The sequence below is a fragment of the Enhydra lutris genome, unplaced genomic scaffold, assembly GCF_002288905.1.
Source record: "Enhydra lutris kenyoni isolate GAN:26980312 unplaced genomic scaffold, ASM228890v2 scaffoldscaffold2, whole genome shotgun sequence".
In the NCBI taxonomy this organism is placed as follows: Eukaryota; Metazoa; Chordata; class Mammalia; order Carnivora; family Mustelidae; genus Enhydra; species Enhydra lutris.
This window is the reverse complement of record NW_019154086.1, coordinates 72,071,332-72,087,415: the sequence shown is the minus strand read 5'-3', so window position 1 is coordinate 72,087,415 and position 16,084 is coordinate 72,071,332. Positions and strand designations below refer to the sequence as shown.

The 16,084-nt window shown below is 35.6% G+C and overlaps 1 protein-coding gene across 1 annotated transcript in view; it reads left to right on the top strand.

Annotated features, from left to right (window-relative positions):
* LOC111149893 (NOP2/Sun RNA methyltransferase family member 3) overlaps positions 1 to 16,084 on the top strand; it is a 55,314-nt gene that overhangs the window by 20,998 nt on the left and 18,232 nt on the right. Inside the window, exons 4-5 of the mRNA XM_022507193.1 lie at positions 1,605 to 1,759; positions 2,498 to 2,619. Of these exons, the coding sequence (XP_022362901.1) occupies positions 1,605 to 1,759; positions 2,498 to 2,619 (277 nt within the window). The remainder of the gene's footprint in view (positions 1 to 1,604; positions 1,760 to 2,497; positions 2,620 to 16,084) is intronic.

Genomic DNA, 16,084 nt, shown 5'->3' with positions numbered 1-16,084 from the left:
TTTATTAAAGATTTTATTTTTTTGTCAGAGAGAGCACAAGCAGGCAGAATGGCAGGCAGAGGCAGAGAGAGAAGCAGGCTCCCCGCTGAGCCAGGAGCCCAATGTGGGACTCTATCCCAGGACCCTGGGATCATGACCTGAGCTGAAGGCAGCAGCTTAATGAACTGAGCCACACAGGCGTCCCAAATAAATGTGCTTGTATTTATATATTATATAATTTATATTATATAATAAATACACATAAATATTTATAAAAATATACACATATATTTAAATAAAGGAAAGACAAAATAACTTTCATTAGGGAATGAACTATTTTGCTAAGTGTCTTTGTACCGAGAAGCAGTATAGCATTAAAATACCACATTTAAACTTAACAACCACTTTTTAAGGTAGCCAGTGTAGGGGAGATAAAGTTTCTCCTACATCCTCTAGGGTTTTTCACTGGGACTGACAAAAAGGGTTAGTAGAAGTAAGGCATACAAATTTTATTTAATAAAATTTTACATGTACATAGGTGTTGCCATAAGAAAATAGAAGATCCACAAAAGTGGCTAATCATAAGTGTTTATGTAGTAGGTTGAACACAGAGTGCCAGTTTTGAGAATGTTGCCGGGAGAAGACAGGAAAGATTTTTAGCAAGATCTGTACAGATTTCTCTTGGCCCAGATGCCCCAACTCTGGTGATAAGAATATTTCTTCCCTTCTGGTATAGAGAGAGTATTTTTCATATGGGATTTCATCTCCTTTTAGGAAGAAAAAGGGAGGTAAAAATGCCCTTCCTGCTATGCTGTTATTCAAGTGCCTTTAACTCAAAATAATTAACATGCCAAAATGGCATATTTTGGAGAGGCATGTTCTGAATCTTTTCACTAGTACAGTCCCCATTTTACATGTAAGGGAACTGAGACTTTTTTTAATGAAGTCATGAACATTTTTTTAATTTAAATTCAGTTAACATATAGTGTGTTATTAGTTACAGAGGTGGAGTTCAGTGATTCATCAACACCCAGTACTCATTATATCATGTACCCTCTTTAATGCCCACCACCTTTTTACTCCATCCCCCACCTCTGTCCCCTTCAGCAACCCTCAGTTTGGGAAACTGAGACTCTCAAGGAGAGCTGAGTAACTTCCCCAGAATCTGATACTTCATAATTTGAGCCAGTGTCTTACCATAGAGCTAGTAGCTCTTTATGTGCTTTCTTCCATATATTGCATAACTTTTACTTAAAATGAAAGTTTTCTGTCCTGGAAAGACATATATTTGGAGATATATATATATATAATAGAATATATCATTTACTCTTAAGAGCTTTAGGGAGAACTGTATTTGAGGTATATCTTTAGGAATCCATAATTAAATTTGAATGAGTAAATGGTCAGAGCTCCTAACAGACTGTGTAGACAAGACTATTGTGAAGGTTCTGTATGTGTGTATATTGCTGTTTTTAAAACCTTAGACGATCATAGTATTTACTTCTGTGCCCTATATCTGCATAGTTATGATGAATTGATATCTTTCTGAAATTTATTTGATCAAAAGTAAACATTTAACAAATCCATTGCATTCATTTTAAAACGTTTTCATTCTTTGCATTTAGGTTATCTTCACTGTAATGAACATGATAGTCTGAGATTGAGGTGGCTGAGGCAGACATTAGAATCTTTCATCCCACAGCCTTTGATAAATGTAATTAAAGTGTCTCAATTGGATGGCAGAGAAATGGGAGATGCCCAGCCTGAAATGTTTGACAAGGTACAGTTATTACATTGTGACAAACCGATGCACTCCCAGTGATACCATTGTTATTTTGCTTTGTTGTTGTTTTCCATCTTCTTCCAGACATAGCCTGATAAAATTTCTCAGTACTCTGGGAAATTTTGATAAAGTGAACAAGGAAGCAGTTTTCATTTGATGGTCAGCATGGTTCAAAGGAAGCGGTAACATTGGAATTGGGGATTATTGAATGTTTTTATTTCCAGGTGCCTCAAAGATACTCAGGAAAAGATCAGATGTTATTTGGGTCAGTGCACAAACATGTACGCTATATTGCTTTAATTTGGTAACAATTCATATCAGAGTATGACAGTTGAAGAAGAACATTTCAGCAAACCGAAATTGAAATGTTAGTTCTCAAAAATAAATGCTGAGAATTCAGAAATACAGTAATGTCTGTTTAAAACAAGTAACTTGTAAAAGTTTTTGCTGTAGCCATCAAGAATATGAAATACGAGTAGATATTGGTAGACTTTAAGTCCTCCTATTCCCCCTCCCCACCAAAAAAAAAAAAAAAAGTAAACACTGAAAGGACACGAGAAATTTTCCTGTAAAGTATTAGTGAAGAAATGTCATGAAGAATTTACCGTAGTATATTTTTGGTTTTAAAAGAAATGTCTTTATTAGCTGTTTTTTGTCGTATTTTACATAGCTTCTCCATGTATTTTGACTATATTCTCAATGTACGTGTGCATTATATATCCTTTTTTTCTCTAGGTGTTAGTTGATGCTCCCTGTTCAAATGATCGAAGTTGGTTGTTCTCTTCTGATTCTCAGAAGGCAACCTGGAGGATAAGCCAACGGAGGAATTTGCCCATTCTGCAGCTAGAACTCTTAAGGTGAGGGCTATTAATACAAAAGTTATTCTGGTTTCTAATGTAATTTAAGTTGGCATGAGAAATCATGACACAGAGGATTCCCCAAATGGAGCATTTCCTGTATAGGTGTTGGTAATTATTCCTCCAAAGGCTGTATTAAGAAAATTCTTAACCTTTTTCCTTCCAGCTCTCATGCTGTAAGATGCCACTGTCCCTTCCCCCACCCCCTCAATGAAATGTAGTATTGCTATGCATTGTTTTTAAAAGGCCACATATGATTTTATTGTGTTTTAAAGTTGTTTGCATATCAGGACCATCTCAAACCTAGGGGTCAGCACACTATTCTTTCACCAGAACCTGAACAGTGCCCCCATAATAGTAGCTTTGGACCAGGATGTATTTTTTTTGGTAATGGATGCATTGTTCTGGATGAGTCAGCCTCCTAGGAAGTTGCAGTTTATTGTTGACACTTATCTTCCCTTGAAGAATTTTCTAGAAGCATGTGACCACCAAGAGATACTTGGTTTTCTTCCAAATAGAGGCTTTTGGGGACATTCTATACTGGTTTCAAAAGAGATTTCTAGTTCTACCCTACTTGCAAGTAATTCCTATTCAATGCAGAACAAAAATTCTCTGGAATATTTAAAATGTAATTTAATGATGTAATACCACTTGTTACCTCTTACACGTGGAATGAGAATGATTAACTTTTTTTTATGCACTTCTGACAATGTGGTTTACTTCCAACTTCTGATTGATACACAACAATGAATACATGCCATTACCTAAGTATTACAGCTGACTAATAGGTCTTGTTCTTGCACCAGATTATGAAATCAGCTCATATGGCTGTTCTAGGTAGTACCTATCAGAGAGTTCTTCTAAACACTACTTATCTGGCAGTTAAACTCTCTATATGCTTCCAGTGTCACCTTTCATCTAGGAAACCCAAAAATATTTTGAGAATTTTATACTACTTTTCCCCTTCTACCTCTTGGATTATTAACTTTTGCATGTTGCATAGATCCTGCTATGACTTCTCACCTGAACTTTCTTGATTTGGCTTCTTAATTATTCCATCAACTCTGGGCCTTGCCATTGTTATACCTTATACCTTATAACAGACAGTAAGTTTTATGACTGCTTGTTAGTGTTGTGACCTCTGATTTATTTTTTAAACTGTGATTAAGCAACCAGGCTTTCTGAAAATGTCATTTTTCTTTCTCTCTCATGAAGAATCATCTCTTCACTTCTTTTTCTTCCTGTTCATTACCAAACTTTTTGTGTTTTATATTCTATTGCTTTTCCTTCCATCTAAGTGTAGTTCATTGTAATCTGTTTTCTGTTCCTCTTATTCTTCCAAATTTATGCTTGTTAAGGCTACTAAAGATACATTAAATTGACAAATATTTTTCAGTTTTAATTTTACTTGATCTCTTAATAGCATTTTAAAAATGTATCTTATTATATAGCTATTACATAGAAACATTTTCATTGTAAAGAACTCAAATAATAAAAATGAAGCAAAAGGCCCCTTGGTCATAGACCCAACCAAATACCAGCTTCCTTTACTGAGCTAACTGTTGCACTCGTTTGGTGTTCACTCTTCCAGATTTTTCCTGTAGCTGTTTTTACAGTTATGTGTGCATGGAGAAATACGTTTTAAAAATAACTGCTATCATTGTGTATATATTGTTCTGAAACTTATACTTGATTTTTCTTAGTTTTTTCCTTATAGATCTGCTTTGTTCTCTTCAACTTTTGTGAAATGTTAAATAGGATCAGTCTATTATATTCTATTTAATCCTCTATTTTTTTGATACATTTATCCCCCCCCCTTTTTTTTTACTTAAACCATCCTTTAATTTGTCTCATTGGACATGATACTAACATTTTTCTTGATTAAATATCAAAAGTAGAAACAAGGATCAAACATTTTAGATGTATTGAATTGCTCTCTAAAATAGCTATACCAGGGACTCCTGAGTGGCTGTCGGGGACACGTCTGCCTTTGGCTCAGGTCATGATCCCAGGGTTCTGGGATCAAGTACTGCATGGGGCTCCTTGCTCAGTGGGGACCCTGTTTCTCCTCCCACCTGCTGCTATCCCTGCTTGTGCTCTCCCTCTCTGACAAATAAATAAAATCTTTAAAAATAAATAAAATAGCTATACCAGTTTATACTTTCTATTTCATTTCTATTTCTATTGCATTTGACTATATTGACTGCATGTTCCTTCTTCTTCTTCTTCTTTCTTTTTTTTTTTTAAGATTTATTTATTTTGGGCAGGGTCAGGGGGAGAGCAAGAAAGAGGGTCTTAAAGCAGACTCTGCGCTAAGCACGGAGCCCTGCGCAGCTTGATCTCACGACCTTGAGATCATAACCTGAGCTGAAATCAAGAATCAGAGACTTAACCAACTGTGTCACTCAGGCGCCTCTGTTTGTTCCCTCTTATAGTATTCTCTTCCCTTGATTTTTGTGATGATACGCTTTCCTGATTTTCTTCCTACTAATTTTTTTTAACCTACCCTTAACCATCGCATTTATTACTCATTGCATAGTTACTCGGTTTCCTTAGGCTGCTAAGGTTGGCTCTCTATTTATCTGGTGGCTTCAACTGATATAAGATGCTATCTCTCAAGTGTGAGTGTCAGCTTATCTCCCTAGCCTGAGACCTATGTATTCAGTTATCTATGACATAATCTCTATTTGGAAGCCCCTTGGAAACATAAAACTGAATTTGTCAAGAGGGGAACTCATAATTTCTAATGCTTTTCTGCCCCCCATCAACAAAATAAAAAATCAAATAGAAACACCACTAATCTACCTCTTTTTTTCTCTCTTCTGTATCTCAGTAATTTCTATACCATCATAGATTTGCCTAAGTCAGAAATCCATCTCCAACCCCCTTTCTGTTGTACTCAAATCAATCGCTAAGATGTTTCGGTTGTACCTGTTACATATTTTTCAAGTCCATCCAATTCTATCCATCCTGAATAGCCTAACCTGAGCCACCAGCATCTGTCATCTGAATCACTGCAGCTGGCTCCTAAGTGCCCTGAAGGTCTCCAGGTGTGAGCTTCACTCCACTCTTCAGTAAAGCAAATCTGATCCGAAATGTGAATCTGATTGTGTCGTTCTCCTTTTTAAAATCCTGCAGTGGTTCCCATTACCATTAAGATATCAAGTTCTGAAAAAAAAAAACCGCAACAAACCAAAAAGAATTCAAATTCCTTAGTATAATATTCAAACTGTCTTTGGATATGTCTTCTTACTTCATTTGCCTCATTGTCTCAGGACTTCTCTTACTTTGTATTCCACCAGAGCAGTTCTTCTAACTCACCTTACAGTATTCTTTCTGAGGCCAGGGCATTTCCTTTTCCTTTTGGTTGAGAGTTCTTACTCATCCTCCCCTTTCTCTTGGCTAACTCTGGATTCTTTAGAAATTAGCTCTGACCTCTTATTGTTTTTTTTTTTTTTTTTATTTGACAGAGAGAGATCACAAGTAGAGAGAGAGAGAGAGGAGGAAGCAGGCTCCCTGCCTAGCAGAGAACCCGATGTGGGACTCGATACCAGGACCCTGAGATCATGACCTGAGCTGAAGGCAGAGGCTTTTAACCCACTGAGCCACCCAGGCAGCCCTGACCTCTTCTTATTGAAGTCTTATCTGACTGTCTAGGACTAGGATTGATATTCCCTTCTTGTCCTTACTTTAATTTAAAAATATATTGTCAGTTCCTTTGCTTAACATTTGCCTAGTACTTATCTCTTTCTTCAACAAGACTGTTACAAGCCCCATGGGAACAGGGATAGTCTTACTGTTTTTACTGCTAATACATAATTTGGTGTCTGCTATGTAGGAGGTCAGCAAATAATTATTTAAAAATACTAAATTACAAGGGCTGAGTGTTTAGAATTTAAATGTGTAATTAAATTTATAGCAAAGTTAATCTGCCAAAAATGATATAATCACTATTGTGGGGCATAGTAATTAGGCATAAATATAAAGCATTTCTGTAATTTATTTTGATTAGTATTGTTTTTATGTAACCAAAGCATGGTTTTAGTGTCAGTTTAGTTTTTTTCCTTCCAATTGGATACATTTCTCTTAACTTCATTTAGCATTTCAGTCATCATTGTGAAGGTCACGCATTTATATAAACCTCACATAGGCACCTACTTATGCCCTAACAACTACAGCTCTTCCTTAGTGGCCACTCCTCTCTCCCATCATCTTATTTCTCAAAAAGAATGGCTTTAGCATTATGTCATTTTAGTAGCATATATAAACAAGCTGCAAAACTGTCATCTCAATCACTACAGGTGTAGATTTTTATGTAGTTAGATGGGGAAGACCATCACCCCTCCCATCTCTTATTCTTTTCCTTGAACAGCTACACCCCATTGCCTATCTCTGATGCCTGGTCTGTGTGAGAGATTTGGGAGCCACCTAAATAAAGTAGTTGAAACTTTGGTTCCCTTGGCTGTGTAGTTATGATGATAATGGGGAAAGAGTGGGACATCCAAACTATAGGCACAGAGAATGGTTCTTATTCCATGACATCTACAAGTTTGGGGGTTGAAAAGATGAAAGGAAAAATGATAATTCCAGTCACAATTTCTCTTTTACCTCCTGTCCTTGACCGAAAATGAAATATATATTAATAGTAATTTTCTCATCAGGGATAGCTCTATCACTATACCACATTCAAAGAAATTTCTGAATTTCTTTGAAATCTTTCTCACCTGGTTATTGCCTTACCTTCCTTTAACAAAAGGTAATCCTTTTATTCCACAATAAGAAACAAAAGGTTTCAAATGCAAACATAGACAAGAAAGTAAATATATTGATGTATGGGTTTTAGTCACAAGTATAAAGGATTGACTGTAGATCCTTATTTGCATTTGCAAAGAGCAATTAGAAAGCAAGAAAGCAAATATTGCCTAGCCTGATATTGTGGAAAGAAGATGACACTCAGAAGGGAGAAAATGAATGGAACGGATAACTGAGAGGCAAATAAAGAAAACTTTTTGTACTGTTTTGTTGAAGACTAGTATTTGCATTTGTCAGCTGACCGATATGGTACTCAGAGATACTTTATGCCCTCTGTGGCTGTATATTCGTTTGCCTCACTAGAAATTATTCATATTTATACTAATTAGGCAGTCTGCATGGTGTTCACAGTTTTAACTTTTGAGAACACAATACTGTACAAGCAAATACTACTCTTAACATATTTTTATGAATGTGATACTTAAAATAGAAATTTTGCTTATTATTATTAAATATTTTATCTATTTATTTGAGAGACAGAGATTGCATGCAGAGCAGGGGGAGGGGCAGAGGGAGAAGGAGAAGCAGACTCCCTGCTGAGCAGGGAGCCCTATGTGGACCTAGATCCCTGGAACCTGGGATCATGACCTGAGCCAAAGGCAGATGCTTAACCATTTGAGCCACCCAGGCATCCCAACACTTTATTTAATAGAAGTTTCTGGGCGTTACTTTTTTTTTTTTTTTTTTTAAAGAGTAATGTTAGTAGATATCTAAGTCTTTTAAAATTATTTTAAAAATTACTGTATGTTTATAATCATGAAAATAGTAACCTAACCTGATTTTTCTTTTTAGCATGGAAAGCATATTGGAAGACACAATGGTGACAGGAGCTAGAGCTCCCAAAGCACATGAGTTCATTGTACACTTATTGAGGACTCTTTCATTTATCCATACAGAAATGGAAAAATTAGAATCTTCTATTTAATTTATAAAACATGAAGATAAAGTTGTATACAACTCATACATCTTCCCCAGAACCATTTAAGAAGATAAGAATGTGGGACAACATTATAAAGAGTAATTGAATATAAGCCAGTTTTATTAATGGAGTACCATTTGAAAGTATAACTTTATTATTTCTTAGAATAATTTCTGAGACCACTCATTTCTGTTACATACTATGTATGTACATATGACATAATCAGATTCTCTTGCCTCATTTTTATTTAAATGTATTAGGAAAACAGTGGGAAAATATACTGAAAATAATATACACATAGTCTCTTTAGAAAGTGGCATGGTGTTTGTGCAAAAGGCGTTTACATGATTTTTAGGTGGGAAAGTATGAACCGAAGAGTATGATTTATAACAAAAATATTGGTATGTTATTGCAGTACTGTATCATGTCATCCATTTCCTCAGAGAAAATCAATCACATTTAAAATACTGACCCCTTCTGGTTTTCTTTTCTCACTAGTTGACAAGTAAAATCCAATTTGTGAACTCATTGAAAAGGAAGCTTAGATTATTCAGTAACATTTTGAAAATTTGTATAAATCATCCAGATAACTATCCTTAAAAAGTAGTACTCTGACAGCAAGAATTGTGTTTTAAAAGAAACATTAAAAAAAAAAAAAAAATCCCCAACAACTCCTCTGTCATGCTTTCGAGCTGAGATAAGGAATACCTAGTGATTATGGAGCATGAGTCTTCATCATTTATCAACATAGTGATCAAAATATTGATGTGTTCATGTTGGAAAAATAATATTTGGATATACAGTTCTATTAGAATGGAAGATTTCCACCACTCTTTTGGTGGTGGAAATAATTTTGGTGGCATATAATTTCTTCTTAAAGATCAACTAATTCACTTAGCTTTGCATGCTGTCATTATATGCTTAGTCATATGTTTGAAATCCAGAAAACAAGCAAACCACTATTAATACTAATACTCTTGCTACTACTACTACTTTACTTTCTCTTCTTTCTCCTTTTATTCTTTAAGTTAAATGGCAGGAGTCAGAGGTTCTCCGATTAAAAATATGTAATTTGGGCAAAGTACACACTTCTTTTAGTAAGAGTGTGCAGATCAAAATATTCCACATTAAATGAAATTGTAAAAGGTTGAGGGAACATCTATAGTTTGTAGCTACTGTATTTTCAACATTAAAAATATCTCAGGTATAGATTGACAATATGAAATAAAATCTTGAAAAAGAGATTTTATCAATACTTATTAATAGGGCACCTGGGTGCCTCAGTGGGTTGAGCCTCTGCCTTTGGCTCGGGTCCTGATCTTGGGATCCTGGGATCGAACCCCACATCAGGCTCTGCTCAACAGGGAGCCTGCTTTCCCCTCTCTCTCTGCCTGCCTCTCTGCCTATTTGTCATCTCTGTCAAATAAATAAATAAATAAAATCTTAAAAAAACCCACACTTATTAGTTTATCCAACATTTATTAAGTATTTTGTATCAGAACTTTGCTAGGCACCGCAGATACAAAAATACATGTGAAATGCTCCTTGTTCTCAAGGTCCACAGGGCAGTTGTCATAACATGGGGCAAGAACGTGGTAACAGAGAAGAATACAGAGGTAGCAAGAGGAGGGATACCCAGCTTTGGTCAGGTTAAAGATGGGGTGTGGGTTTAACAAGTTCTATTTTACAAAATAAGCAACAGGTAAATATTTAAACTAAAGGTATTCTAATAATTTTTCATAACCTGGAAGTAATATAGGCTCATATAGCATTTGAAATATGAAAAGAAATATAAAGAAGAAAATAAGGCATCCATTGAAAGAAATTTATATTGACTTCCTTTGCATACAGTAATCATAATAGAAATCATAGTGATATATAACTTGATATCTTTTTCTATTTAATTTGTTTTGAATATGTTAACCAAATAGTATATGAAAATATACTTTTGAAATGGCTACATCATAATAAATCACTCCATTCATTCCTTCATGTATTCAGGTACCTAGGAGTATTAAAGACTTTCTAATGATAGGGTCTCATTAATGCAAGAAATAGGTACAAAAACATCCTAGTGGAGATTGAAACATCAGCCTTTTCAATGATCCAGGCAAGAACTTGATAACTCTTTGGGGAAGGAGTTAGCAGCTGGCCTGTGATCCATTTCTCTTTTGATTTCTAGGGAGGCGTTCCCACGGAAAAAAAGGCAGGTGACCCTGTTAAACGTGTTGATAACTGACCTCCTTGGTAAATAGACTAATGAATTTTGCTGAGAGGAGAACTCTTACTTGTGGTATTCTTTGAGCAGAATATCCCTAGTTAGGATTGCCATGGTAAACACAACCTAGAATCTAGATTTATGAGGCACAGCTTCCTGGAGAATGTCATACAAGCTATTCAGCTCCCTAAGATATATTGGAGATGTGACATAACCTAAATGCTCCCCATTGTGTGAGGTGACCTGCAAACTTTGCTTGGAGAACTCATCTGTTATCTGAGCTAGAAAACATTCTGAACTATAAGCAAGTCTGAGGTAGCCACATCAGATGTCCCTGCCTCTTGTATGCCATTTGGTTGCTTATATACTTGAAATTATTAGTAAAGCTTGATAGTGGCTATGATTCTGGCTTGTGAGACTCTGATTTGACAATCCAGTCCTTTGTGTTAACTTGTCCCTGAACCCCATCCAGGGACCTCTGAGGAAACCTCTTATTCCAGTCCCACATCTAAATCTTGAAATTCAATCTGCTAATCCACATAGCTCTTAGGCAGAAAGTAAGAGTATTCTCCCTTTATATCCTGTGCATGGAAACATGATTAAAAAGGTGAAAGGGTATGACCTGTTGTGCCAGAGTTTAGGCAGTTCCAGGAGAATAAGAGTTTGTGATGTTCCATGAATAGTAATTTTTTCCATTTTGGCTCCACTCATTAGTAAAAATAATAACAATGTATGCTGTTTATTAACTGTATTAGCTACTTATGTCCTTGCTTACAGTAAAGAGATGGAAAGAATCTTGAATTGTTTACTCCAGCAACATGCCTATCCCTGCCTTGTGGGTGGAGGAAGGTGAGTCTCCTTCTTCATAGAAACAGGATGCAAGGATGGTGACAGTTCTCCCCTACTTGTGTATTCTGTTTATTGTAGTCTACGTATTTATTGAGTGCCTTTTATCTTCTGGGGACCAGTGGTAAAACAGGGCAGATTCAATCTTGTTTGAGTTGGCTGCCATTATTTTGTAAGTAATTAACCATCCATCATTACTGATTTAGGAGTTTCATGACTTCCGTCAACATCCCTGAAACTGGCATGCTACCTTTTTAGCTTGCAAGCAGGATAAATATAAGTCCCTTCACAGTTTTTTACTTTGTGGTACAGATACCTTCTCCATATTGTGGTTTGGTGGCTTACCCTTTACTCTTCTCAGTGTTTTGGGTTTGTTTTGTTTTTACAAAGAGAGGCTGTTGCTTTTTATCTCTATCTTCCTTTAGGATGAATGCTCTTTTGTGTGTCCTGTTTAAGAAATCTTTCCATACTTTAGATAATCTCTCATGTTATTTTCTAGAAGCTTTATTTATTTATTTATTTTAAAAAGATTTTATTTATTTATTTGAGAGAGAATGAGTGAGAGAGAGCATGAGAGAGGAGAAGGTCAGAGGGAGAAGGAGACTCCCCAAGGAGCTGGGAGCCCGATGCGGGACTCGATCCTGGAAGTCCGGGATCATGACCTGAGCCGAAGGCAGTCGCTCACCAACTGAGCCACCCAGGCGCCCCTGGAAGCTTTATTTTTTAACTTTAACGTTTAGATCTATAATACACCTCAGCTAATTTTTGTTTAGTAGCGTGAGGTAGGAATCTATTTTCTTTCTTCCTCTTCCTTTTCTTTACTTTCTTTAACCTTGCGCATGGATACCTCATTGTCCCAACAGCTTTTAGTTTATTATTTTAAAGATGTACTTATTTATTTTTAGAGAGAGAGAGAAAGCACATGGGGGCAGAAGGAGAGAGAGAGAGAATCTCCAGTTGACTCTGCACTGAGCATGAAGCCCTGCAAAGGGTTCAGTCTCACAATCCTGAGATCATGACCTAGCCAAAATCAAGAGTCATACTTTTAACCAACTGAAGCACCTAGCACCCCCAACAGCATTTATTGAAGTCTGTCGATTTACCAGTACTCTGTAGTGCTACTTCTATCGTAAATCAGATGTCCACATTAACATCAGTCTGATTTCTGTTGATTCAGTTGCTTTGTTTACAGATCCTCCAGCTAGTACTACAGGAGCTTAATTACCATAGCATTAATATCATAATGTGTAGGTGCAAATATTCCTTTTGTTTGTTTCATTTGGTTTTGTTAAGAGTATCTTGGCTATTTTTGATTCCTTTGCATCTTTACATTTTAGAATCGGCTTCTCAAGTTTCATAAGAAATTGTAGGGATTTTGATTGGAATTACACTAAATCTATCAATTTAGAGAGCTTTGACATTTTCCTGCTATTTCACAATATTGATAAATTTTTCAAAGTCTAAAAATTATAAATTCTTTTGGATTTTTAACAAAACCCCTCATAATTCTGTAATCTGTAGAAATATGTAGGTAATTTTTTCTGGATTCTGTATGGTATTTTGCTTAGGACTTTTTCATGTGTGTTCATAAATGAAACTGGCCTGTAATTTTTCATTTTTTGAAATAGCCTTATTAGAGTTTGGAATTAAGGTTATACTGACTTCATAAAATGAATTGAGGAGTGGGTTCTCATTTATATTCTCTGGAACAGTGTATGGAAAATTGCAGTTATCTTTTTCCCTTGAATATTTGGCAGAAACTGCAGCTGAAGCCATAATGGGCCTAGAGCTCTGTGGGAAAATTTTTGACTGCTGATTTAGTCGTTTAATGGTTACAGGAGGTTTTTTTGTTTGTTTGTTTGTTTAAGATTTTATTTATTTGTTTGACAGAGAGTGAGCACAAGCAGGGGGGGCAACAGGCAGAGGGAGGGGGACAAGCAGGTTCCCTGATGTGGGGTTCGATCCCAGGACCCTGGGATCACAACTGAAGCTGAAGGCAGATGCTTAACCAACTGAGCACGTAGGCACCCGATAGTCACAGGACTCTTAACAGTTCTCCCTCTCTCTCTCTTTTTTTTTTGAATCAGTTTAAGTGGGTTTTTTTTTTTTTTAAGTTACTCAGCCAATTCACCCAAGTCTACAAACTTATTGACATGAAGTTGTGTATAGTATCATCTTATTATCTTTTTAGTGTCTGTAGGATTTATAATAATGTCTCCTGTGTTATTTTTGTTAATCAGTCTTGCCTGAGGTTTGTCAAATTTTTAAGTCTTTTCAGGATCCAGTATTTAACTTTGTTCATCTTATTTATTTTAAGTTCGTTTCCTGTTTCCAAACATGGGAATATATATATATATATATATATATTACTACTTTTTAATTTGTATTTTGATCAGAGAACATATGCTATATCAGCCTGTTGTTTACCTCTAAATAATTATCTATAATTGTGGTTTTTAAACCTTGCTCTGTAAAGACATAAAGATTTTGTAGCATTGTTGTAGGAGCCATCTTGAGGGAAGGGAGAGAGATGACCAGGAGAGCCTTACAGTTCATCCCAGCAGATCCAGCTAGAGGTATGATATCTTCATATGGTTAAAGTTGTAGGATGTCATTTGAAGAATATTTGTCATTAAAAAAGAATAAAAAGAAGTTTGAAAATCTTAAAAAAAATCATTTAAATCAGCAGTAAGCAATCTCTCTTCATTTATAAGCACATTTGCCATGGGTCAAAATTAAGTCAATTCTGGTGGTTTTCTTGAAAGCTCTTTTTTTCTTGAAAGTTCTTTTTCTTTATATGAGTGAAGAAACAGTATTTGGTAGTAGATTAAAGACCCTATGTAAAAAGCAGGCCTAATGTAATTTGTTGTCACTCTTACTAACTTAAGCAACACAAATCTGCATTCCTTATATTCTCTTGCAGAGAGCTAAGGGGAAAGTATACTAAACATAAGATTTCCAAGTAGAAATGGGTAATAAATATGTTAAAACTTGCCATTTATAATCTATTTCAGGAATAGCTAGCATCATTTATCACTCTGCTACCATATATAAAAAAGTACTATATAAAAATAATTCCTTCTTCAAGGTAAAAATTTACTGCCAGTGGAGAGAAGATAATTATCAGCATTGTTTTTGTTTGTTAGGCTGACAAAGGAATAGCTGCTGGGTATGGCATCTCTGAAAATAGCAAACTCGGTCATGTTTTTTTATCTTGAATTTATGGAACTTCTTTGATAATAAACAGTTTGATATCTAGATATTTGATTACTTACTGTGAGCATAGTGAAGGGGACCCTCAAGGCTTGGAAAATAATACTTCACAAACTGATGATAGCACTCTGTAACTATCAGCCTGGAAATATCTGTGTTTTAGATTCTTATGGTACCTGAAATTTAATTTTGAATCTGCATTTATTTGATAGATTGTACATGAGCTTCAACTTTTCACCTTAATGTTTTCTTTGGTCATAGTACATAATAGTGGAATTTGCTTCCTTGCCCAGACTGCTGTTTACCAGCAGAAATAGTAAATGGTACAAACAGAGTGAAGTGATTAAAAAACAAACAAACAAACAGGTCATGGAAAAATGAAAGAAACAGGAACTATTGAAAAGGAACAAAAATAGAAAAATTGGAAATGAATACTAGAACTCAACAATGTAACATAGAAAAGAATGTGGAATGGTAAGGAAAAATAAATGAAACAGGAACACCTGAAACATTTAGGAAAAAAAGACAAAATGTAGAGGAATTAAACATTTAGGATTATGGGGGAGACAAAAAGGAACAACTTAGACATATAAGCTTTGTGAGCTCATAACAATTGGCTAAAGTTGTGGTTTTATCATTTGTTAATTTATCTTGTAGTAATTAAAATATTTCTATTGGTATATCAAATTAGGCTAATTTTTTTTTAAAGAATGAATTTATTTCCTTCCTTTTAAATCAGATTGCCTGCATTCCACACTAACTTTCTCTTTTAGATTTCCCTTATGTTACCAGAAAGACAGTGTCAGGGATAACCTTCATTTTTAAATATGTCTTAATGGCCTTTTTGGTGCCTGAAAGGGTTGTGGTACCAATTCCAATGAACTACCAAGTGGTACTCTGTGATACCACTGGGTGTGTAGCTACAGTTTAACTCCGTTCTTCACACTCTCTACTGTGGTGTCACTTCTTACAGGTTAAGAGTTCAGCCCCACAAGACTGCCCTCACCACACTTCAGAAGCCAATTACAAGTCCATGTTTGTCACCTTGCTTCTAACCAATGAAATGTAAGAAGTTCCCATGATGCACTTGTTGGTTTTGATTTGCTAGAGCAGCTCACAGAACTCAGAGAAACATTTACTTGCATTTACCAATTCTATTAAAGAATATGTTAAAGGATACAGATGAATATCCAGATGGAAAAGATGCAAGGTATATGGGAAAGGGCACAGAACCTTCATGCACTCTGTGGGCATGTCACTCTCTCCCATCTTCTCTACGTGTTTACTAATCCAGAAACACTCTGACCTATCCTTCTGGATTTTTATGGAGGCCTTGTTATATAAACATGCTTGATTAAATTGTTGGCTATTGGCAGTTGTTAAATCTTCAGCCCCTCATGCCTCCCTAGAGGTTTGGAGGGTGAGACTGAAAGTTCTAACCTTCTGGTCACATGTTG